The 24838-nt window shown below is 43.7% G+C and overlaps 2 protein-coding genes across 2 annotated transcripts in view; both read right to left on the reverse strand.

Moving 5' to 3' along the window:
• Window positions 1-1205: 1205 nt before the first annotated feature.
• LOC123751635 (C3 and PZP-like alpha-2-macroglobulin domain-containing protein 8) overlaps window positions 1206-24838 on the reverse strand; it is a 29484-nt gene continuing 5851 nt past the window's right edge. Inside the window, exons 2-7 of the mRNA XM_069314612.1 lie at window positions 22981-23124; window positions 18717-18917; window positions 17037-17216; window positions 2902-3076; window positions 2506-2694; window positions 1206-1399 (exon numbers count right to left, since the gene is read on the reverse strand). Of these exons, the coding sequence (XP_069170713.1) occupies window positions 1206-1399; window positions 2506-2694; window positions 2902-3076; window positions 17037-17216; window positions 18717-18917; window positions 22981-23124 (1083 nt within the window). The remainder of the gene's footprint in view (window positions 1400-2505; window positions 2695-2901; window positions 3077-17036; window positions 17217-18716; window positions 18918-22980; window positions 23125-24838) is intronic.
• Window positions 18852-24838, reverse strand: part of LOC138357550 (murinoglobulin-1-like) — a 130670-nt gene continuing 124683 nt past the window's right edge. Inside the window, exons 8-9 of the mRNA XM_069314409.1 lie at window positions 22981-23124; window positions 18852-18917 (exon numbers count right to left, since the gene is read on the reverse strand). The gene's annotated coding sequence lies outside the window, so the exon portion shown is untranslated. The remainder of the gene's footprint in view (window positions 18918-22980; window positions 23125-24838) is intronic.

Raw genomic sequence — 24838 nt, forward strand, 5'->3', positions numbered from 1 at the left:
ACGCATTTGGGTACTCAGTTTCTACCTGTGTCCCCTTGTTCATGTACAATCCATACTAAACAGTTTATTTTTATCTACTGTGTCAATTCCTCTGAAAATTTGGTAGATCGTGATTATGTCTCCCCTAACTCGTCTGCCTTCCAGTGTCATGAGGTTCAGTTCCAGTAATTTTTACCCCATAGCTCATTCCTCTCGGTGTACTCTCTTTCTCCTCTCATTTCTTGGGGACTAGCCTGGTGGCATACCTCTGAACCTTTTCTAACTTCGTTTTGTGTTTGACTAAAGGTGGACGCCACGCTGTGCGTATGCGTGTGTGTGTGTGTGTGTGAATTTACTATATGTATCTTGAATTTGTATGTATATTTGTATCTATTTGTATCAAGGCACAATGGGTATAATAGTCTATTGCATGTTCTATCTTCTTGTTATACTATGTTGGTTCGGGGTCTTGAAGTAGGTAGAACGTTGTTATGTGTTAACTGGCTGTTAATTGCTGGGTTTGAGTTTTTGATGTGCAGTGCCTCGCTGATGTCGAGTCTCCTGTTGTTGTTGTTGTACCTGTCGATAATTTCTGTGTTGCTTGAAAGATTTCTCTGGTGATGGTCTGGTTGTGTGAGGAGATTATATGCTCCTTAATGGAGCCCTGTTGTTTGTGCATTGTTAATCACCTAGAGAGACGTTGCTGTCTTGCCTATATACTGAGATCTTTGGGGCTGGCAGTTCCCAAGTGGGCCTCAAGTGGTGGCATAGACGACGTTGGTCTCTTTTAAGGCGTTCTGTTTGGTGCCTGGAGACTTGTTCATAAGTTGGTTTGCCGTCTTCTTGTTTTTGTAGTAAATTGTAAACTTTGTCTTCTGATTTTTGTCTGTGGTGATAACGTTCCTATTAATAATATATATCCATCAATCACTGCATGGGGAATTGTGTAAAACCCTGATTTGCGTCTCGGAGAGGCTGCAGGATCCGTGTGAATTCAATGGAATTCCCGGTTGCAATTCTTTTGACCGTGTCGTGGCCTTGTCGACTAAGGCGGCGTCTGGGATCATCCCAGTCGAAAGTTCGAATCCTCATCACGGCCCTTGTGGATTTGTTCATAAGAACTTTCACTTTAGAAGGATGGGCTGAACAGAGACCAGGGGTTCCCCTAGCTAAATATGAAAGAGAAAGTATTTGTCTATCCAAGGATGGAAGCCATAGACTTGAGGTTAATCTCGCACAACTTTGGACGGTGATTGGTGATTTTTGGAGTGTTTGGGGGTTGTGGTGGGAGACCTGTGAGGGAGTGCTACTGGTCTAGGCACGGGGTCCACCCGGGTGCTGCTGGGTACCGCCTCTAGTAACACAAAGGGTGCATTACCGGCACTAACCTTACGACCAACCTCCTCCAAAGGATCAGCTTCTTGTTAGACAATACACATTTAATTATTGCAACATTATTGTAAGATACCTGAAGAAATTCTCGTTCAATGGTGTTAATTTGAGAAAATTTGAAATTTCTCGAATTTCTTAATTTGAGAAAGCTTTTTTAAGAAAAGAAAATAATAAATGATTATTTGGTTTATAAAATTATTATAAAATGATTCCGCTAAATGTAAAAAAATATTGAGACTAGTCTGTTAGTATACTTTAAAGGGAAGTAAATTTACTTAAATTTATCCGAGGGCTTCTATCTCAAGTGGTCTTGATGGGGCCAGAAAGCCGACGGCTTGTCAAGGGTCCTTCTTTCTTTCTTTCTCCATGGCAACACTGTTATACTGAACCATAACATGGTAACACTGTTATACTGAACTATAACATGGCAACACTGTTATACTGAACCATAACATGGTAACACTGTTATACTGAACCATAACATGGCAACACTGTTATACTGAACTATAACATGTCAACACTGTTATACTGAACCATAACATGTCAACACTGTTATACTGAACCATAACATGTCAACACTGTTATACTGAACCATAACATGGTAACACTGTTATACTGAACCATAACATGGCAACACTGTTATACTGAACTATAACATGGCAACACTGTTATACTGAACCATAACATGTCAACACTGTTATACTGAACCATAACATGGTAACACTGTTATACTGAACTATAACATGTCAACACTGTTATACTGAACTATAACATGGTAACACTGTTATACTGAACCATAACATGGCAACACTGTTATACTGAACCATAACATGTCAACACTGTTATACTGAACCATAACATGTCAACACTGTTATACTGAACTATAACATGGCAACACTGTTATACTGAACCATAACATGGTAACACTGTTGTACTGAACTATAACATGGCAACACTGTTATACTGAACCATAACATGGTAACACTGTTATACTGAACCATAACATGGCAACACTGTTATACTGAACCATAACATGTCAACAATGTTATACTGAACCATAACATGGTAACACTGTTATACTGAACCATAACATGGCAACACTGTTATACTGAACCATAAAAAATTTGAACCAACCTATATTAGAGCTTTCAGGTTTCGCACCCGCTATCCTTTTTCTCCTCTTTTTTTCACAGTATTTATAGTCGTCGATCTGAGAGCCGGGCCATCGTCCCACATCAAAACTTCCAGCAAAGTTGAACACTGCTTCCAGGGAAATGGGGTCAGGGTTTACTGCCAGCAGCTCTGTGCTTCTGTCTACCACTCCTGGGTTTAGGAAATAATACAGCTTAATGTTAGTGTCTGGGCTGGCATATGCATATAAATATATAGTATGGTAAAATAAGAATACAATTTTCTTACTGTACTAGAATAACAACAAAATTTGCTTGTCCTGCTTGAATGAGCATCAGATTTTCTCAAAACATGTTTCCCTCAAGCAGGTCTAAGTCAGCCTTGGCGTGCTTTACTTACCCAGGCTACACACAGAGTCTGGCTCTGAGGAGAGGGACAGAGAGGCTTGTTCCCCAGGTTGTACGCGAGAGGCTGACCAAGTGAGGTTTACGGTGTTACTGAGGCACTTGTCCACCTCCAGCTCCCTCGAGTCCGCCACAACCTCCCCATCTTGACGGGTATACCACACCAACACCTGCAAAACATTATCAGTCTTAATGCCCCTCTTCATATGGCATACCAAACCTGGAACATATTATTGTTTTAGATTTATTAATGGAGGGGAGAAAATAAGGTTAATGCCATCATTCCACGTTACACATTCTACCAACAGTGTTACAGACCCAATAGCTGGTCATATTTGGGACGGGAAGATGATTAACTAGCACCCACCATCCCAGTATATTGAATTAGGTATTTAGTTGTCATACATTGATAGCAGTATTGGTGTTGAGCTCGGCCCGCAAGCTGTTCACACTCGGGGTCCTTTCCAGACTTTTCTTCTGAACATGAAATTAAAATGTCAGTATTTTTCACATTTTATGTAAGTAAATACACAATTCTAAGACGTGGGACAAAATTTTAGCAGTGTAGCCTTAAAAATTAATTACAAATAAAATAAAATTGCATCTTTAAAAACGAAACGTGAACAAAAAAATGTTGACTTAAAATTTTGAAACATTTAAATTGTAACTGATTATTCGTTACGAAGTTGCAAAAACTCACTTTTCAATAAATAAAGTTAAAACTTTTCACCACTAATAGGAGAGGCAGATATGGGCTGATTATTATCAAACTTTACACATCTGTTGAGTCTGGCGGACTCATTGTGGTACGTACTGTTGCAACTATATTGATTTTGAAGCAAATGAGAAAAAATTCACGAATCAATGATAATTTTACTCATTAGCAGATATATATTTCTGCATATGTATATCTAATTTCTTTAGTTAATGCATTTAGTTTTATCTTGTAGCACATTTATACACTAAAAGGCATGTATTCGGTATGGCTAATATATGTATACCCTGTATACACAGTATGTTGTATATAATTTAGTATGCCATGTATTGTTGGATATTTCCAACATCGAATACAGCATTGTTGTATTCTCATTACTTATTACTAACCATACTTAATATTGTAGTAAGTAAAATTAACAACTCGTAGAATTCTCATGTACTAATAATTCATCTGTGCATTAGGCTAGAATTCTCACGTCACCTGAGGCCAGTATTGCGTCAGATTTCTTTACAGTAAAACACATTATATCCAATTTGTGTGAGAATTAAATACGATTCTCCATAATTAAAGGATTCTGTATGACAACTGATTGCAGACGAATTGTTCTCTAACTAAAAGCCGAATAGAGCGTTAGAATCATAGCGTCTACCTCGCGATAGTGTTAACGTCATCAATGAATGCCATGGGGAGACATTAATTCTTCTCCCTTATATATTTACTATTCTTAAATCGGTAAATAATAATATTTCGTTCCTCTAAATAATAAACCCGTCCAGTCTTTAAAGTTTCAAGCGCGAATGCGAGAAATATTAATGTTCGTGACAATAATTTGTGTTATGAACGTCGACTCGGCGTGGGTTGGAGGGACGCCATCCCCTTCAGTACGTACGCGGACACGTGCAGAGCCGAAAGGAGGCAGAACTGTGCTTACCGTACTCACAAAAGACGCCATTGCCCAGCAAATCGGGCAGGTGTTATCCATCCTCAGATGAAAGCCGCCACTGTGAGGCGTGAACGACCTTGCAGATAATATTTTCAACTAGTGCTGGTGTTAAATGAGGGACCCCTAGACTTGGTTCCTGACGACACGTGATCAGCCAGCTTGAAACGCATCACAATCCAGGATAGGTTCACCGGAGCCTGGGATGCGAAATTACGGCAATCTTAATACTCATACAGTGCCCACAGCTAAGTACCCTTTATTTGATGCATCATTTACAGGTCTAATAATAGCGGGGTGATTGTTCGTCAAGCAGCGGGATAACACCTAATAACAGGTGATTAGAATTCCATCTGTAGATATTAATAATTTTGAATATGAATTGAGTAGTTAAATCAATTGCTACTGGTAGTTATTTATCTTGCAGCTCGAGAGAAGAATTCCTCATGCTGTCTTCTCCATGTTGAACCGTACCACTCGTCAGTGTACCAGACTTGGAGATTAAGAGGACTTCCATGGTTATCTAAAGGAATCTGCTACAAGCTAAGGCTTATTTCTTTTTATCCATTTACTCGCAATTTGATTTATTCAGAATGTTTTGATATTAATGTGTGATTTACTGTAACTCATTACTATGCTCATATTCATGTTCTTCTTTATGTGAATGATATTATATTCAGCATTATTTATAGGATTAGATTATTATTAATTGAATTAGTGAACGAACCACACTGATTCCTGGACGTACTTACCTCCAGTAATAACCCCCCAATGTAGGTGTTTGAGGGTTTTTTTTTTAATAATACAGCCCATTAATTATTCTTATGATCATGCTTTCTAGTTATATCCATAGTCACTGGTTCTCTCTAGAATTTTATCTAATGATCTGAAATTCTCAGTTTCCCTCTTTACTTTAAAAGCGGGTGGTCCTTCGTAATTTAATTTACTAGTTTAATTATTAATTAATCAGAATCAAGCCCAAATATCCCACATGTATAGTGTATATTTATTATTAATTTATTGCAATAAAAGTCCAGGGCCTTTCTCCTACAACAAGCCACAGTTGTGTCCGCTTACAACAAGTCACAGTTGTGTCCGCCTACAACAAGCTACAGTTGTGTCCGCCTACAACAAGTCACAGTTGTGTCCGCCTACAACAAGTCACAGTTGTGTCCGCCTACAACAAGCCACAGTTGTGTCCGCCTACAACAAGCCACAGTTGTGTCCGCCTACAACAAGCCACAGTTGTGTCCGCCTACAACAAGCTACAGTTGTGTCCGCCTACAACAAGCCACAGTTGTGTCCGCCTACAACAAGCCACAGTTGTGTCCGCCTACAACAAGCTACAGTTGTGTCCGCCTACAACAAGCCACAGTTGTGTCCGCCTACAACAAGCCACAGTTGTGTCCACCTACAACTGTTGTAATCCACAAGTTATTAGGAATTATTAGCTAGAGGATAATTACTACAACACTTAACGAATGATGATTGGAAGTACATGTAAGTAGACAGACTATGGATCACATATCTAAGAAAGGTCAATGGATTAAGACCGAAGCTGTTCAGCCAAATTAATAATTCCTGGAAAGAGGAATTATTCTTCGTCAGGCTTCTAGGATCAAGGTTACCGCTCTAGGGATAAGGTTAATCGGATTATACCTTCCTTGAGAGGCGGGGTGAAATGGTTGAGATAGATGGCTGACTGGAGTCAGTCTGATTGTGGGAGTTGAACTGGCAAGTCCTCTGGATCCCCGTTTGCGGCAGCAACGAAGTGTAGCAGACTGCTATGCGAGAACCTGATGTGATCTTAGTGACCAAGTTAAGTCTGCAGTATGTGAGTATTGAATGAAAGACTAACCGGGTGTGGAGCGTTGTAGTAATCATTCCTTATTAGGGACTTAGGCGGAAGATACGAGTGTGGGTGGTGATCGTGGAGGTCAAGTGGTCAATGGGTATTGGAATCGTATTGACCTAATAGAGTATGTTAATATGTATTTATTTGTCAGAGTCTATTCTTTGTAATTAAATGACAAAACCCGACGGCCTTTAAATACCTTCCATATGTTCATTCATTGTGTTCCAGTACAAGCCGAGTGGTACGCCTCAAGGGTCTGGTGTGTGTAGGAGTATAGGTGGTAGTAACGGTTGCTGAGGCAAGGTGTTATGTGTTGTATAATCGCTGTGTTCGGAATGAACCGGGGTTCAGTGTCACGACATATTTGGTGGCAGCGCAAACAGGTTTGGAACACTTTGAGAGATGAAGGAAGTGTGTTACTGGTTTAGTTGGTGAGGGAATGTTCGGGAATTGGTAGACGTCGGGTTGTGTTCAGGACGGTGGATATTGGAGTGAGGAAGGGAAGGTGTGTGGGCCAGTGAGTGGCCATAGTGGGGTGTGGGGTCAAGGTGTGTGGCCAAGTGGAGTGGCCACGTTGTGCGGCAGGGAAAGGTCCCCTAAGGGGTGGAAACAGTAGTGTGGGGAACTGATAAGTGACGTTGTTGATGGTGGCTTAAAATTATAAGTGATTCTAGTGAGATTAAGGAAATAAGGCCAAGTAAGGTTACTGTACGGCAAAGCGTCAAGCTGGTTCATACACGAGCACATAAGGGGCGAGTAGCTATGACGGGTACGGGTAGTAATAGAAGCGCCAGTGGCCAGGCCACGAGTAATGTCGATCAGGGTGAGAGTGGTGATAACACGGCGGCGTTGCTTACGGCGCAGGCGGCAGCGTCAGAGACAATTGGGCAGGTTGCACAGTGGTTGAAAAATGTGTTGAGCACGCATGAGACGAGTGGAGACATACCCACGTTTTGGGGCGCCAAACGGGATTCGAAAGGTCAGTTACTGACGGATATTAGAAAATTTTTCTTTGCTCTAGAGAAGGCGACTAGTGTGGGGTCATGGTCGGATCAGGCAAAGATTGCATTGTCATATTCCAAGGTGAAAGGGGAAGCAAAGACCCTGCTCAACTCGGCGGAAATTAGAGAAATAAATAGTTATAGCGAGTTTAAGCAGGAACTGATAGATCATTACGATGTGCAGCACGATGCAGTAGAACTAAAGGCTCAGTTAGCTGCACTTAAACGAGAACCAGGGGAACAATTAATGGCGTTTGGCCATAGAATAAGACTCTTGGGTGATGTGATTGAGTGGACGGAAACGCAGTTCACGGGGGTAGTAAGAGATTCTATGCAACGGAGTGTTTTTTTCGGTGCATTACCGCGGGAAAGTGCGTTACACTGCAGGGAAGCTAAGTCTTTTTAAGGAAGCGGTGAAACATGCAGTGTTTTGGGCGGAGAATAGCCCGACACATAAACTGACAGAGGATGACATTTTCAAAGAAGTGTCCCCTAAGGAACAGGCAAATCTTGCAGACACGCAAGAGAGACAGGCTCAGCTCTGGGCCCCAGTAGCTCAGCCAGTGGAGGATGGACCCGCGGCGGGGGTCACACATTCCAAGGGCAAGGGGCGAGGTGCTCCTCGACGTAACAATAATAAGGGCTGGGAGCCAAGGGTGTTCCAGGGACACAATACGAGTGGGGTGTCGTGGGGACCCCATCAGGGTACTCGTGGGCAGCGAGGAGGCTATAATCAAGGGGCACGTGGAGGCAGGTTCACTCCTGCTCCACAACGATACACGCCTGCTCAGGGAGCAACAGGAATATACCACCAGAACCAGGGTACCGGTAGAGGGTATCCCCGGGGAACGGGGTACACTGCAGGTAAACACGAGCCAGAACGACCTAAGCAGACCAAAGTGTGTAAGCTGTGTGGTGACGGTAGTCACTTGGCCTGGCAGTGTAAGCTTTTTGTTCCGCCTAATTACCCAGTGTGTACAGTAGGGGGTGGCGGACAGTGGTTGTGTACCGTCGGGTCGGGTCATCCCATAAAGGTGCATTTACGGTTAAAGGGCACTATCTATACAGCCTTGGTGGACACCGGTGCTTCCGTGTCCATCATGAGTCGTAGCGTGTTAGGATCAGACGTCAGGCTGATACCGAACAACAGGAGATTAACGGCGGTGGGGGATAATGCGTTGCGGGTGTTGGGTGAGACAACTGTGGATTTCCAGCTAGAAGATAGATGGTTTAAACATAGTTTTGTAGTAATACAGGATATAGGGCTGAAACATACCAACATTATCCTGGGAATTGATTTCCTCAAAAAATACTCATGTACCATAGCGTTCAGCGCAAGGGGGAATAAATTGGTATGTGGGGGTCAAGCGGTAGACGTTAACAAGGTGAGGAGTAGAGAAGGAGTAGCAGTAGTGAGGGGTAACTGTGGTAACTCGGCTGGGGACCAGAATATACAGTGGGCAGTCACGGTACCCAAGGATGTCACCATTCCGGGAGAAGCATCCTTAGTGATTAAAATGGCATGTAAAGCCAAGGGAGTAGACGTTGTGCAAATTGAGCCATTGGATAATCCAGCAGGGTTGGTGATAATGGAGACTATTGAAGACATAAATGAAGGGGTAATTCGGTTGAGGGTTTTTAATCCCTCTCGGTGGCCAGTCACCTTGAGTAAGCATGCACAGGTAGCGTGGGGGCACCCTGTGGAGGAGATTATTGCAGCCATGTCAGTAAGACAGAGTGAGGGCGACGATGATAGAATGGATAAATTAATGGGAATAGTGGATAGGATGTCCATGGAAAGGGAGGTTAAGGAAGCCTTAAGGGGCTTAGTCAGGGAGTTCCCGGATGTTTTTGTGTTGAGAGGGGAACCCCCAGGGTGCATTACTCAAGGAGCACATAGAATTGACGTAGAGGGTACACATCCAGTATATACGAGAGCATATAGCATACCAGTGGCACACCAGAGGGAGGTGAAAGAGGAGATAAGCCAGCTAAGGGAGCATGATATCATTGAACCATCCAGTTCACCGTGGCACAGCCCTCTCGTAGTAGTCAGGAAAAAGAATGGGGGAGTGAGGTTATGCGTAGATTTCCGCAGAATAAACAAGCTGACGAAAGACGAAGCCTACCCATTACCTAACATACAGGACACATTGACACACTTGAAGGGTACACAATATTTTACCACATTAGACCTACTCAGTGGGTATCACCAGATACCGCTGGAGGAAGAGTCGAGGGAAATCACAGCGTTTAGTGCGTGCAACGAGCTCTGGCAATATAAACGACTTCCTTTCGGGTTGAAGTCAGCACCTGCTGTGTTCAGTAGGCTAATGATGAGTGTATTATCGGGGTTGATAGGTCCCACAGCGTTGCTGTACCTCGATGACGTAATCGTGCTGGGAAAGTCATTAGAGGAGCACATGCATAATTTGAGGAAACTCTTGCTAAGGCTGAGGTCACACAACCTCAAAGTGAATTTCGAAAAATGCAGTTTTTTTGGAGAATCGGTAACATTCCTGGGTCATACAGTGGGCCGGATGGGTATCAGTCCATTGCCAGATAAAACCAGGGATATTCAAGAGTTCCCAGTTCCACAGAACAAGAAAGAGTGCAAATCTTTCCTGGGGTTGGTTAGCTATTATCGACGATTTATTAAAGATTTTTCAAAAATTGCAAGACCATTACATCAGATAAGTGGACTTGCAGAGTTCGTGTGGGGGAAGGAACCACAGCAGGCGTTCCAGGTACTGAGGGCTGCTGTCAGCTCTCGCAGTATCTTGGCGCACCCAGATTTTAGCAAACCGTTTCTGGTGTATGCGGATGCTTCTGGCGCAGCGATAGGTGGTGTGGTAGCTCAGGTGGATGAGCGAGGACGGGAGCGTCCCATTGCATTTTGTTCACGAGTACTATGTCCTGCAGAGAGGAACTATAGTACGATTGAGAGGGAAGCGCTAGCGATCACATTCATATTACAACGGAACCGGTACATCTTGCTTGGACATGAAATTTGGCTCAGAAGCGATCACAAACCCCTTAAGTATGTGTTCGAGTCCAAGGAGCCTTGTCAGCGACTGGCACGGTGGGTTACCTCGCTCTCAGAGTTTAACATTACAAACTTTGAACATGTACCAGGGAAAAGCAATGTGGTCGCTGACGCATTGTCAAGGTGTCACAATGTAGCAGTGGTGAGTGAAAGGGGGGAGGAAGATGTGTCGTGGAATGTGAGGGAGTTGATACGAAGTCAGGAAGGTCACCCCCTGTGGGGGGAGGTAAGGAAGTTTTTGAGGGGTCAGCGTGCGGAGTTGAGGAAGACACTTCCAGCACCAGTGGATGAGTTTGTGGTTGAAGATGAGGTGTTGTATCATCTTGGTAGGGTTTCGGGTATACGGTCTGAACCAGTATACCAGGCAGTCTTGACACCGGAGTTCCAGAGGACTGCAATGTATCTGTGTCATAACATCCCAGCAGCAGGCCATGGAGGGGAGTCCAAGACGTTGCAGAGGGCACGTCAAAGGTTCTATTGGCCATCCATGGGTAAAGATATCAAGGTCTATGTAGCCTCTTGTGACAGTTGTCTGAGGTACAAGGCACATAGGTTGGGTGGCCTCCGGCCACCTTTGCGTAGGTGGCCGGAGGCGAGTACTCCCTTCGAGAGAGTACACATAGATCTCATTGGGCCGCTACCACAAGCTCATTCAGGGGCGAGGTACATATTTGTAGCAGTGGATGCACTCACACGGTTCACTGTGGTGAGTGCACTCCGTTCTAAGTCGGCAGAGGATGTGACCCAGGCCATGGTGGAAAGTGTGTTAACCAGGTTTGGGGCTCCTCACCAAGTTGTGTCAGACCAAGGGTCAGAGTTTATCAATCAAGTATTTCAAAGCATCGCGAGTGTGTATCAATTCAAACATACTCCAGTGCTGGCATATCGACCATCGGCGAATGGTTTGGTTGAAAGACACAATGCTGAAGTAATCAGTATTCTGCGGCATTTGGCTGCAGATGATGTGCTTGCATGGGATCAGAGTTTGTCGATGGTGGAGTCGGCGCTCAACACGGCGTTCAATAGGTCGGTGGGAGAAACCCCGCATTTTTTGTTGCATGGATTCGATCCCCGACTTCCGTTCACGACGTTCACAAGCAAGCAACCGCCATGCTATGCGTTAGACTTCAGAAGTGTTGTCTGTTGGCGAGCAACCAAGGCATTTGACTTGGTGAAACTACATTTAAGAAAGTCGACAGAGGTAGCAGAGGCATATTATAATGCGCGGAACAAGGTCCAAGCAAAGGTGATCAATGAAGGTGATAGGGTATTCGTGAAGCAGATGCACGCTCAGGCAGAAGGTAAGTTGGCACCCAAGTTTGTGGGGCCATGTCGGGTAATTAGCAAAAAGAATGCAGAAGTTAAGGTTAAGGTGCTAAACACAGGGCATGTGTTCTCCTGTCACCCAGACCGCGTCTATACACTGACCGGTCAGGCAAGTGAAGAGCCATACCCTACGGAGAGTGTGCCAGGGGAGAGCACACCAGCGGCTGAGAACATAGGTAGGGGTACGAGGGAGTTGGCAATCAAGGGTAGATAACACAGAACAGCCTTCGCAGGACTGGGGACAAGGTCCACAGGCGACGGTAACACATCGCTATCCGACCCGCTCTCGTGGGGTCATGAACACAGAAGGAGCATAGTATGTACTGTAGAGTAGTGCATGGCCATGGTAGTTTTTGTAGAGTGTGGGGTAGTGTGTAGAGTGCGGTGTTGAGTGGTGCATGGGCATGGTAGTTTTGTAGAGTGTGGGGTAGTGTGTAGAGTGCGGTGTTGAGTGGTGCATGGGCATGGTAGTTTTGTAGAGTGTGGGGTAGTGTGTTGAGTGCGGTGTTGAGTGGTGCATGGGCATGGTAGTTTTTGTAGAGTGTGGGGTAGTGTGTAGAGTGTGGTGTTAGAGTAGCATGTGTAGTGTTGTGGCGTTTGGACGCCTGGTATGGAGTGTGGTGTTGTGGAGTGCATAGCGGCACAGGAGGCCAGGTGGTGGTGGGTACGGTGAGTATCGGTGTAATGAGGTCAGGTGCGTCAGGACGCAGAGCCTGGCTGTTGAGAGACGTGGTGTTATAATGAGGTCATCAGTGGTTGGGTTGACCAGAGGTGATGGTGTGTCGGAGTGGGTAAGTGTTATGGATAAGATTATAATGTAGAATTTCAAAATTTCAGGTGTTGGTGGTTGCAGTGGACGAGCGAAGTAGATATACTAATTTCTTATTAAGTTGTTACAGGAATCTCGCTAGAGGCGAGCCAGTGGCAGTATGATGTTTTAGTGACAACTGTGAAATTATTTTAATGAGGTATTTATTGTGATAATGTATGTGTATGTATATACTGTATATTACCTCATCGGCACCATTACTGAGTGTTAGGCTTGAGAAGGTCCCCCGGGATCATGTCACAGAGCTTCAGGTAGAGTAGAAGGGAAGCTATGAGGCTACACTCAGTTATTCTAGGAAAAAAAAGGGGGGAGGAAGTGAAGCCAACGTGACGTTATAGGCGAAATTCGCCCCCTGACATCAAAGCAGGGATAAGGGCCAGCTGCAATGGTTTTGCAGCTGCGCTCAGGCTATATACGGGGAGAGAGTAAGGAGCCGAGGGGGTTATGTAATAATGGGATCGAGCCAGGGGGCTCCGAGGGAATATTTTGCAGGTACAGCGGTCGGGAAGGTGTGAATACAGGTGGACACACTCTGGGCGGATGGGCCTAGACCAGAGAGCTGTGAGGGATCTACAGCGTTCTGGGATTGGTGCCCTGGAACGAGACGTCAGCACAGACCCAAGGGAACATGACCCTGGGGTAGGAATCTCCGTTGCTCTGGAGGCCAGGATCACGTTAGCTCAGAGCAACGATGGGACATTGACAACATTCACCAGGCTGGACAGCCTGGGTTTTGTCTGGGTCATGGAGGATCTATGACCTAGCAACCATGGGACACGAAGACAAGAGAAGTGATGCTGCCAATTGTGGAGGAGGCCAGTGAAACATTGTGTGATCATTGTAAGCCTTATGTCAACAGTACAGGGCAAGATGTTAAATTTAATTAACTTATTACTAAGGATGAAGAACCTTAGATATATATGTGTTGTGTATATATTAATGACTAGTGTCATTTCTGTTTAAGTGCCAGCATTCTGGTCAATGTAATTTTATGTTATGTTTGTATGTAATTATATGTCAGCAGTTTAGGTATATGTGCATTGCTGGAGATGGGAAAAATTATTACAGACTATTTAACCTGTGATATGATGTGAATAAATGTATATGTTGGAGAAGTGTTGTGAGTCATGTCGGGGAAAATTTTAATTTATTTCATCGTGTGTATAATGAACTTATTGGATGATTTCTTAGTTGTACACATATGGTGGGTGCATCCTCCAGGTCCTTGCACTAATGGAACCATTGCAATGATGCATATGGGGACATATGCGTGTTTAAGGAGGGGAGTGTGTTGTAATCCACAAGTTAGTAGGAATTATTAGCTAGAGGATCATTACTACAACACTTAACGAATTATGATTGGAAGTACATGTAAGTAGACAGACTATGGATCACATATCTAAGAAAGGTCAATGGATTAAGACCGAAGCTGTTTAGCCAAATTAATAATTCCTGGAAAGAGGAATTATTCTTCGTCAGGCTTCTAGGATCAAGGTTACCGCTCTAGGGATAAGGTTAATCGGATTATACCTTCCTTGAGAGGCGGGGTGAAATGGTTGAGATAGATGCTGACTGGAGTCAGTCTGATTGTGGGAGTTGAACTGGCAAGTCCTCTGGATCCCCGTTTGCGGCAGCAACGAAGTGTAGCAGACAGCTATGCGAGAACCTGATGTGATCTTAGTGACCAAGTTAAGTCTGCAGTATGTGAGTATTGAATGAAACACTAACCGGGTGTGGAGCGTTGTAGTAATCATTCCGTATTAGGGACTTAGGCGGAAGTTACGAGTGTGGGTGGTGATCGCGGAGGTCAAGTGATCTATGGGTATTGGAATCGTATTGACCTAATAGAGTATGTTAATATGTATTTATTTGTCAGAGTCTATTCTTTGTAATTAAATGACAAAACCCGACGGCCTTTAAATACCTTCCATATGTTCATTCATTGTGTTCCAGTACAAACCGAGTGGTACGCCTCAAGGGTCTGGTGTATGTAGGAGTATAGGTGGTAGTAACGGTTGCTGAGGCAAGGTGTTATGTGTTGTATAATCGCTGTGTTCGGAATGAACCGGGGTTCAGCATCACGACACAACAAGCCACAGTTGTGTCCGCCTACAACAAGCTACAATTGTGGCCGCCTACAACAAGCCACAGTTGTGTCCACCTACAACAAGCCACAGTTGTGTCCGCCTTCAACAAGCCACAGTTGTGTCCGCCTACAACAAGCCACAGTTGTGTCCGCCTACAACAAGCCAGAGTTGTGTCCGCCTACAACAAGCCACAGTTGTGTCCGCCTACAACAAGGTACAATTGTGGCCGCCTACAACAAGCCACAGTTGTGCCTGCCTACAACAAGCCACAGTTGTGTCCGCCTACAACAAGCCACAGTTGTGTCCGCCTACAACAAGCCACAGTTGTGTCCGCCTACAACAAGCCACAGTTGTGTCCGCCTACTACAAGCCACAGTTGTGTCCGCCTACAACAAGCCACAGTTGTGTCCGCCTACAACAAGCCACAGTTGTGTCCGCCTACAACAAGCCACAGTTGTGTCTGCCTACAACAAGCCACAGTTGTGTCCGCCTACAATAAGCCACAGTTGTGTCCACCTACAACAAGCCACAGTTGAGTGCTCAGTACACGACCATGAAAGGCTGGAGGGAACATGTTGAGGACCTCCCCAGACCAGCGGCCACACACGCGGTGTAACTCTTCTTCCAGGCGGTATTTTGCTGACTGTATTATAGCGCTACTTTACTAATTTCGACCTGTGTATTTTCACATAATAGTTTCAATAGTTTGATTTTCACATTCAGAATTCATGGTATATAAAAAAATAAGGATATATTATGGCAAAAAAAAAAATGACCGCAGGTGTGTTGACTCAAGAGCATAATCCCTCCTCTCCTGAACGTCACAATGTTAATGGAGCGCTTCGTCTCCCACAAACAACGCTCCTGCCATGTGTGTGTCAAATGTTCTGACAAAGAAGCAGCAGTAGATGTCACACTAATAATTTTAATTTTATAACATTTTAATATATAAAATACTATTTACATATACAGTAGTATTATTTCATAGCAATGACGTTTTATTTCTGTCTTGGCCGTCAACAGGCCGTCGGCAGTTCGCAGGTATAAAGAGGTTGAAGAACGCACCTTTAGAGCGCAGGCGGGAGAAATACATAATAATTTACACTTGTAAAATATCAGAGGGTCTGGTTCCAACTAATATTTAAATATTAATGTTTTCCCTCTAATATTATTATTTTCCCTCTAATAATATTATTCCTCGAATATTTTCTTCGAGAATTTTCTCGAAGTAAAACTAACTAATCTCAGTAAGTCATATGAGCACAGACGTGGTGTCCAGAGTAGGGATAGTGATTCCACAGAACCCTGCCCCACAGTTCCCAGAAATCAGGTAATTGAGCATTATTCTGAAACGTCGACATCCCTTGGTGAGTCTCTAGGGGAGTCCCGGTGAGTCCCTGGAGAGTCCCCTAAGAGGTCCCTGGGAGTCCCCTAGGAGGTCCCTGGGGAGTCCCCTAGGAGGTCCCTGGGGAGTCCCTGGGGAGTCCCCTAGGAGATCCCTGGGAAGTCCCCTAGGAGGTCCCTGGAGAGTCCCCTAGGAGGTCCCTGGGGAGTCCCTGGCTCCTGGGGAGGATGATAACAACGATGTCTTATGATGAACGCCAAGTGAGGCGCTCTGCCAGACATAAAAGCACAAAACTTCTGGACACTTATTCAGAACATTGTATACAGCTGCTTGTGAGAAAGAATGTGGGTTACATCCGAAAATTTGGTTTGTAATGCATTTATCTTGGTTATCTTGAGATTATTTCGGGGCTTTTTAGTGTCCCCGCGGCCCGATCCTCGACCAGGCCTCCACCCCCAGGAAGCAGCCCGTGACAGCTGACTAACTCCCAGGTACCTATTTACTGCTAGGTAACAGGGGCATTCAGGATGAAAGAAACTTTGCCCATTTGTTTCTGCCTCGTGCGGGAATCGAACCCGCGCCACAGAATTACGAGTCCTGCGCGCTATCCACCAGGCTACGAGGCCCCTTTACACGTGCATTGTGTCTTCACTTTCATTGAAGCACTGTGGCTTTTTGGTAAGTTTCTCCAAAAATATAATATATTTATGAAGAAATTCATGCATGTAATATTTCTCGTATATTCAAGAAATTTGCACGTAGAATGACAGTTCAGATAATCTTGAAGTTAAAGGTTTGGTTAATAAACAATGAAAGCTTAGTAAGAAAACTGCTAGCAATCTCTCAAGGTTATTTGTGCATCCTTAAAGTGGGGAAGTTGAACGACTCGCAGCAGGCAAATGTTGCAAACGTCTATCATTATCTTAAACAAATTATCCTTACTGAGTAGACTTACTAAAAGCAAATATAATCCTTATACAGACCTTGACCTTGGGAGATGCAGTTGGAGGAATGTTGATATTGATGTTGACGACTCCCCTGATGGTGTTGGGGAGGGGAGGGGGGAGAGGCTCCACCAGGTGCTCCACACTGATGGGCAGCTCCCCGCTGGTCAGCTGGTACTCCTGGCTGCCCTGGTACTGGACCTTCCCGCGAGACACAACCTGAAGTAATAGTAGAATGTTAGACCCCACTGGTCAGCTGGTGCTCCTGGCTGCTCTGGTACTGGACCTTCCCGCGAGACACAACCTGAAGTAATAGTAGAGTGTTAGGCCCCGCTGGTCAGCTGGTACTCCTGGCTGCCCTGGTACTGGACCTTCCTGCGAGACACAACCTGAAGTAATAGTAGAGTGTTAGGCCCCGCTGGTCAGCTGGTACTCCTGGTGCTCTGGTACTGGACCTTCCCGCGAGACACAACCTGAAGTAATAGTAGAGTGTTAGGCCCCGCTGGTCAGCTGGTACTCCTGGCTGCCCTGGTACTGGACCTTCCCGCGAGACACAACCTGAAGTAATAGTAGAGTGTTAGGCCCCGCTGGTCAGCTGGTACTCCTGGCTGCCCTGGTACTGGACCTTCCCGCGAGACACAACCTGAAGTAATAGTAGAGTGTTAGGCCCCGCTGGTCAGCTGGTACTCCTGGCTGCCTGGTACTGGACCTTCCGCGAGACACAACCTGAAGTAATAGTAGAGTGTTAGGCCCCGCTGGTCAGCTGGTACTCCTGGCTGCCCTGGTACTGGACCTTCCTGCAGACACAACCTGACGCAAGCAAGTAGCTTCATGCAGGTCTAATGGTCAATGAGAATTTTAAGTTGTATATTTCATTAAACAAATTTTATATCTAACATTCATTAGAACTCTTCCAGCTAAACAATTGAGGATCCCGGGGTAAGCCCCAGCCAGGACAGAAATGGTTTGGTATGGTTCCTTTCACCTGATGACTCTGTTCACCTAGCAGTAAATAAGTATCTTTAGTTAGGTAACTGTGGGGTTGCATCCTGGTGAGGGTCAGCAGGGTCAAAACCCCCCAACATGGGTGGTGAATATTGCTGGAACAGAGGCGGACTTTTTATTAAGAAACAAACCAGTTCTGCAAGGAGTGGATGGCCAACAGGCTGTAGTGGATATATGGGCCTGCGGCCTGCTACAAGGAAAAGCATGTTGGATGAAATTTTTTAAATAATTAATAATTGTACATGATTAACCAAAATAAATATAATGTAGTTATACTAATTGTGTTATTTTTTCCCATTTTAAGTCAAGTGTATTCATGCCAAAAAAGTATATTTACCTCTCTATAACAATCCCCTCGAGCATATAACTTGCATGGCTGGTTCATTCAGTTTTACTCATTTTCCTCTGCTAAGTAATTAAATTGATTATGGCACAATATTTGAGTTCACATACTTTGTAATTACAGTAACATCAAAAATCACTTTAGGATCATGTACTATTACTAAAAGAGTAAAACTATATTGCACAAATGTTGCCATGAACCTTACGATACTCAGAGTTAATGAGATACTTTGCCACTAATAACCTATGGAGATCAGATCTATTGTGCAGTGTTAATACTTAATTTATGATCATTACGAACAAACACGAAGGCACAATTTCCTTGAGCATAACACATGTCAGGTAGACAGCGTTAAATTTCCTTACAATTACCTGGACAGTAAAGATGGCGGAGGTCTGGTCGGAGGCGGAGAAGAGGACTGGCAGGAGGTGGTCTGGGCCTCTCCAGGCACACACTTGAGCTTGCCCTCCGGGGCGTGGATCAACAGCGACGAGTAGAGGGAGAGAAGAGTGCTCCAGGGTCTTCGAGAACTCTGACTGATGCATATTCGCCCGGGAGTTCAGGGCCTTTATCTGAGGAGAGTTAAACACACTTTAGCATACTACACAATGATCACTAAATCCTTTTGGAAAAGTCAAACCCAGTGTACTCAAGCTCGCTCTCACTTTTTGGTGTTATCTGGTAAATTTCAGTAGGTTAACAAGCCTTAGGTAATTGCATGAAGCCTCCGAGACCCTCCGAGGCCCACTGTGCACGAAGCCTCCGAGGCCCACTCCCCGAGGCCCAGCCTTACCTAGCAAGAAGAAACTCAGTCTGGCTGTCTACGAGGTGCAGGAGCAAGGGGAGGAAAGGTATCAGGGGAAAGCGCAACCCATTTTATTATGACTATATAACACTGGGAAGGGGTCAGCATAAGGATTTGGGATGGGACGGGAGGGTGGGGAGGGGAGGGAAGAATGATGCCCAACCAACTTGGACGGTCGAGTGAGCTGCCTGAAAAAAATGGTAACCCCGAGGAAAACATCCCTCGGCCACCCGTGATCGATGAACCTTGGTCAACCTATTGATTTCACTGCACCAACATCAAAGTAGTTAGTAACCCCCCATTTGGTTTGTAATGCACTTACACGTGCATTGGGTCTTCACTTTCTTCACAAAAAGCCGCAGAGTTCAGGGCAGACTTACACTCCCAGAATAAAGTATTACACGTCTCCAAGTACAACAAGCATATGCTTGGCACGAGACCACAGACAGTATTCAGCCGGGCTTTTAACCACGAGCCAGACTGTCAGGAGAACCTACGGGTGTTCCGAGGCGCCACCAGCGAAGCCCGATGGAGCCACACAGATCCCAGCACACAAAGTAGCTGCTATACGAGGTGTGATATCCCCGGTAACCTGAACTTTTTGTGAAGTATTTTTGGCTGAAAGTAGGGACGTGGAGGGATGGAATCATTACACATTGATGACACTCGTCCCACACGCCGGAAAAAGAAGTTACCGACAACGTTTTGGTCCGTCCACATCCTCATTTCTTTTCAGACATGTGAGATGGACGTCAAATTTTCATACAGTTATTGTGATTTTTTACATTAAATTATGAAGTTTATAAAGTCATCCTATTTAAGAGTGGAAGAAAATGACTTTTTTTGAGGTCTTTGACCCTAAGACTATTTTTACCATATTCTTTAAAGTTTTATTTGCATGCTCTTATTTACTCTGGCTCTCATATGGATGTATGACAGTCTGACCCGCATTATAAAGGTAAACTCTACTTTAAGCTCTAGAAAAAGCTGCAGATGGCAAGGAGGACGGCCATGAGTGTCCAGGAACTCCTAATAGCATACAGCACTCTGGGCTGTGCATCTCTGCCAGTTCTTGCAGTCATTTGCAATAATCCAAACGTTTTGGAAACAAAACAGCAGTTGAGTATAACCTTGAACAGGTGGGCAGAAGCTTTGCCGGTGACCGAAGCTGCAATACCAAAAGCCAAGCTCTCATGGAAAGATCAACCGGCTATCAATAGTCAAACTCTCACATTCAGAGAACATATAGAACAGCACACAAGACGAGAAAAGCGGTCTTAGAAACCTGGTACACAGTAACAACTACACTTTAAGAAAATGTTCCAAGAAACCGAGAGTGAATGGTAGCACACAACGAGCAACACAACTACCGTGAACCACCAGCACCGAAGTAACGAGCAACACAACTACCGTGAACCACCAGCACCGAAGTAACGAGGCAACACAACTACCGTGAACCACCAGCACCGAAGTAACGAGCAACACAACTACCGTGAACCACCAGCACCGAAGTAACGAGGCATCACAACTACCGTGAACCACCAGCACAGAAGTAACGAGCATCACAACTACCGTGAACCACCAGCACCGAAGTAACGAGCATCACAACTACCGTGAACCACCAGCACAGAAGTAACGAGCAACACAACTACCGTGAACCACCAGCACCGAAGTAACGAGGCATCACAACTACCGTGAACCACCAGCACAGAAGTAACGAGCAACACAACTACCGTGAACCACCAGCACCGAAGTAACGAGCAACACAACTACCGTGAACCACCAGCACCGAAGTAACGAGGCAACACAACTACCGTGAACCACCAGCACAGAAGTAACGAGCATCACAACTACCGTGAACCACCAGCACAGAAGTAACGAGCAACACAACTACCGTGAACCACCAGCACAGAAGTAACGAGCAACACAACTACCGTGAACCACCAGCACAGAAGTAACGAGCATCACAACTACCGTGAACCACCAGCACCGAAGTAACGAGCATCACAACTACCGTGAACCACCAGCACAGAAGTAACGAGCAACACAACTACCGTGAACCACCAGCACAGAAGTAACGAGCAACACAACTACCGTGAACCACCAGCACAGAAGTAACGAGCAACACAACTACCGTGAACCACCAGCACAGAAGTAACGAGCAACACAACTACCGTGAACCACCAGCACCGAAGTAACGAGCATCACAACTACCGTGAACCACCAGCACAGAAGTAACGAGCAACACAACTACCGTGAACCACCATCACAGAAGTAACGAGCATCACAACTACCGTGAACCACCATCACAGAAGTAACGAGCATCACAACTACCGTGAACCACCATCACAGAAGTAACGAGCAACACAACTACCGTGAACCACCAGCACCGAAGTAACGAGGCAACACAACTACCGTGAACCACCGGCACAGAGGTAACGAGCACAAGCTCAGAAGTCAAGATTCAAATATGTGTCAACACAGAACTAACGAACACAGTAATATATGGGACTGCACAAGGCATGTTGTCCCATGTGAGGCAGCTCTTATTTATGCTACACAACTCGTCCATTCATGTTTATATTCATTGATCCCACTTGTATTTTATTTATAAGTAATGTCTTTTTAAATCAACAAATCTATTCTCAAACCTGTATTTACCCAGGCCTTTCCTGAATCTAAACGTCCAGTTTGTACCCATTGTTTCGTGCTTTTCTTTGTCTTCCTATAAACTATGAGTTCCGTCCTCTCCCTTGTTCTTGCCAATCAATATACAGAGTATTTGAACCTCTTCTTCTTCCCACTGTTGATACTCGTCCCTCTCCCTGGTTTGCCTATGTTGATGACAGTTTTTTCTATGGGCTCATAACCGTCTTTTTCTAGCCTTTCCTCTCCTCTCTTAACAATCTGGCTCCTCCTATCAATTTCTAAGTATAATTGTAATCTAATTCCATTCCTCCTTTCCCAGACGTTCAAGTTCACAGCTCTGTGTCCGGTTTGTCTTTCTCTGTGTGCCGCAATTTTAAGCACAATGGTACATATATTTACTTCATTTCCTACCATCCACTTTCTCAAGAAAAGTGTTCTTGTCTCTCTTCCTCCACGTCCAACACATCAGTGACCTTCAGTTTTTTATTCTGAAATTTCTATTATTTACAAGTCTTTCTCTCGCCTTGGTTACCTTTTACATTTTATCAACTTTGCCTATTATCAAGCTAAAGGAAATTTCTTTCATCTTAAACCTGTTTCAACACTAGTAGTACAGTCCACTACGGGCTCACCATAGCCCGTGCTACTTGGAACTTTTTGTTCCGAGTAGCAAATCTTTAACAACAACAACAAACTAGTAGTACTATGTTCTGCCTTCCTTTCATATCTGAGCTAAAAAAAAATATCACTAATACCCTCCGTCCTCTTGATGTAAAGCTCACCTGTCAACAAAAATTAAGTGTTGTTAAAAGTGCTTCAGACTTTTACTGTAAAGTTATGTTGAGAAACTGAACAACACTTGGAATTTATATTAGAAACTATAATAATAATTGTTTACTGACTAAACGTTATAATAATTATTGTTTACTGACTAAACGTTATAATAATAATTGTTTACTGACTAAACGTTATAATAATAATTGTTTACTGACTAAACGTTATAATAATAATTGTTTACTGACTAAACGTTATAATAATAATTGTTTACTGACTAAACGTTATAATAATAATTGTTTACTGACTAAACGTTATAATAATAATTGTTTACTGACTAAACGTTATAATAATAATTGTTTACTGACTAAACATTATAATAATAATTAAGTCAAGAAGACACTTACGTAAACTCTCTTGGTGTTGTAGACTGGCAAGACTGTTGTGAAGAGACCATCTGGTGCTGTGGTCATGTTGGTGCAGCGACCAGCTGCACACACCTCCATGGGGACACCACCTGCCGGAGTGCCGTCTGGCTTCTCAGCCCTCACCTGCAACATGTTAAAGAAGTTCTGGAGGTTTAGATATTATGCAGACAAGGAGTCACAATAACGTGGTTGAAATATGTTGACCAAACCCCCTCACTAGAAAGTGAAGGGACGACGACGTTTCGGTCCATCCTGGACCATTCTCAAGTCGATTGTGAAGAGACCATCACAATCGACTTTACATATTAATTTTATTAAGTTAACAGTATCTTAGATGCCGTCACTGGCATCTCTGATGACTAGCTTAGTCCTGGAAGACTGTAGGTTGCCAGGACAGTGTTCTGCTGTATGGCTTAACACCATATATTTTTTAAGTTTGTATTTTACACGCGATAGATTATTTGGCCTTGGAATTGTAAACAAGTTGATACTTGATGAGTCAGTAAGATCACAAAGTATCTAGGAAAATCGACACAGAACTTGAAGTAAGAGTTACCAAGTATATACAATAATTACCATCTCCTGTTGAGTTATCACAATGATCTGTATTTTAACGTAACATAATTAACAATTAACGCTTATCCTAGGTAAAATAACAGTGAATAATGGCTGATTGCTATGTAAGTATGTATGAAAAAGGCACCAATTCTCGAAGACTGTTCTGCACGCCTGTGGGCTGAACAGTAAAACACTCCTGGATATTGTTCATGATGCAAATGTGCAAAAACAAAACAAAAAACAAGACGATTGAAGTAAACAAAATAAAATTTGCTATGGATTTTATTGAGGGACAAGACACACGAGGTACATTTGTAAACAAGATTTCCAATAATTTTTAAAATCAGCCTGGACAATAAGGCAGGTGTGTCCCATTAGTGTACACGAGTTATGAGTGTGATCGATATGCCACCCCAGCAAACACAAATCATCTAGAAAACGTTCGTCTATCTCTTCCCATAGGCGTGGGAATGATTTGCATTGAGAATGGTGCAGGAGAGCCTTTGAGAAGCTTTTAATCAAAAAATCCAAACACAAAGGTTTTATAATAAATTATTTTTCTACAACTATTTTGTTCCTAATGTATTACAAATAGTTTTTACATGTTTAAATATAAAATTTATGGTGTTTTTTTTGTAAAATTCATTAATAAATTGTGAATGATATTTATTGGCTCAGTGAAACGTTCAAAATCCATTTAGTTATAATATGATCAGAAAAAAAGAGTTTCCAAATATTCTAAAAATCGCTCTTTTTAACACAATTTGACTCCTTATGCTTTCCACTAAACACTAATATCATGTTTAAATATATAATTTATGCATTATTCCCTAAGATAATTTATATAAATTATAAAAGTTGCTGGAAAGTGGTGTGAAAGAATCTGAAAACGTTTTGTTGTCTTATATTGGCGTGTTCTTATTAACTAGAGTGAGTAAGAGTGAGAGAGAGTGGGTAAGAGTGACTGAAGGTGAGTGAGAGTGTGTAAGTGTGAGTAAGAGTGAGTAAAAGTAAGAGTGACAGAGTGAGTAAGAGTGATTGAGAGGGTGACAGAGTGAGAGTAAAAGTGATTGAGAGTAAGGGTGAGTATGAGAGTAAGAGTGATTGAGAGTTAGAGTGAGAGTAGGAGTGATTGAGAATGAGAGTAAGAGTGATTGAGAGTTAGTGAGAGTAAGAGTGATTGAGAGTAAGAGTGATTGAGAGTAAGAGTGATTGAGAGTAAGAGTGATTGAGAGTAAGAGTGATTGGGAGTAAGTGATTGGGAGTAAGAGTGATTGGG

The sequence above is a fragment of the Procambarus clarkii genome, chromosome 79 (genome assembly GCF_040958095.1).
Source record: "Procambarus clarkii isolate CNS0578487 chromosome 79, FALCON_Pclarkii_2.0, whole genome shotgun sequence".
NCBI lineage: Eukaryota > Metazoa > Arthropoda > Malacostraca > Decapoda > Cambaridae > Procambarus > Procambarus clarkii.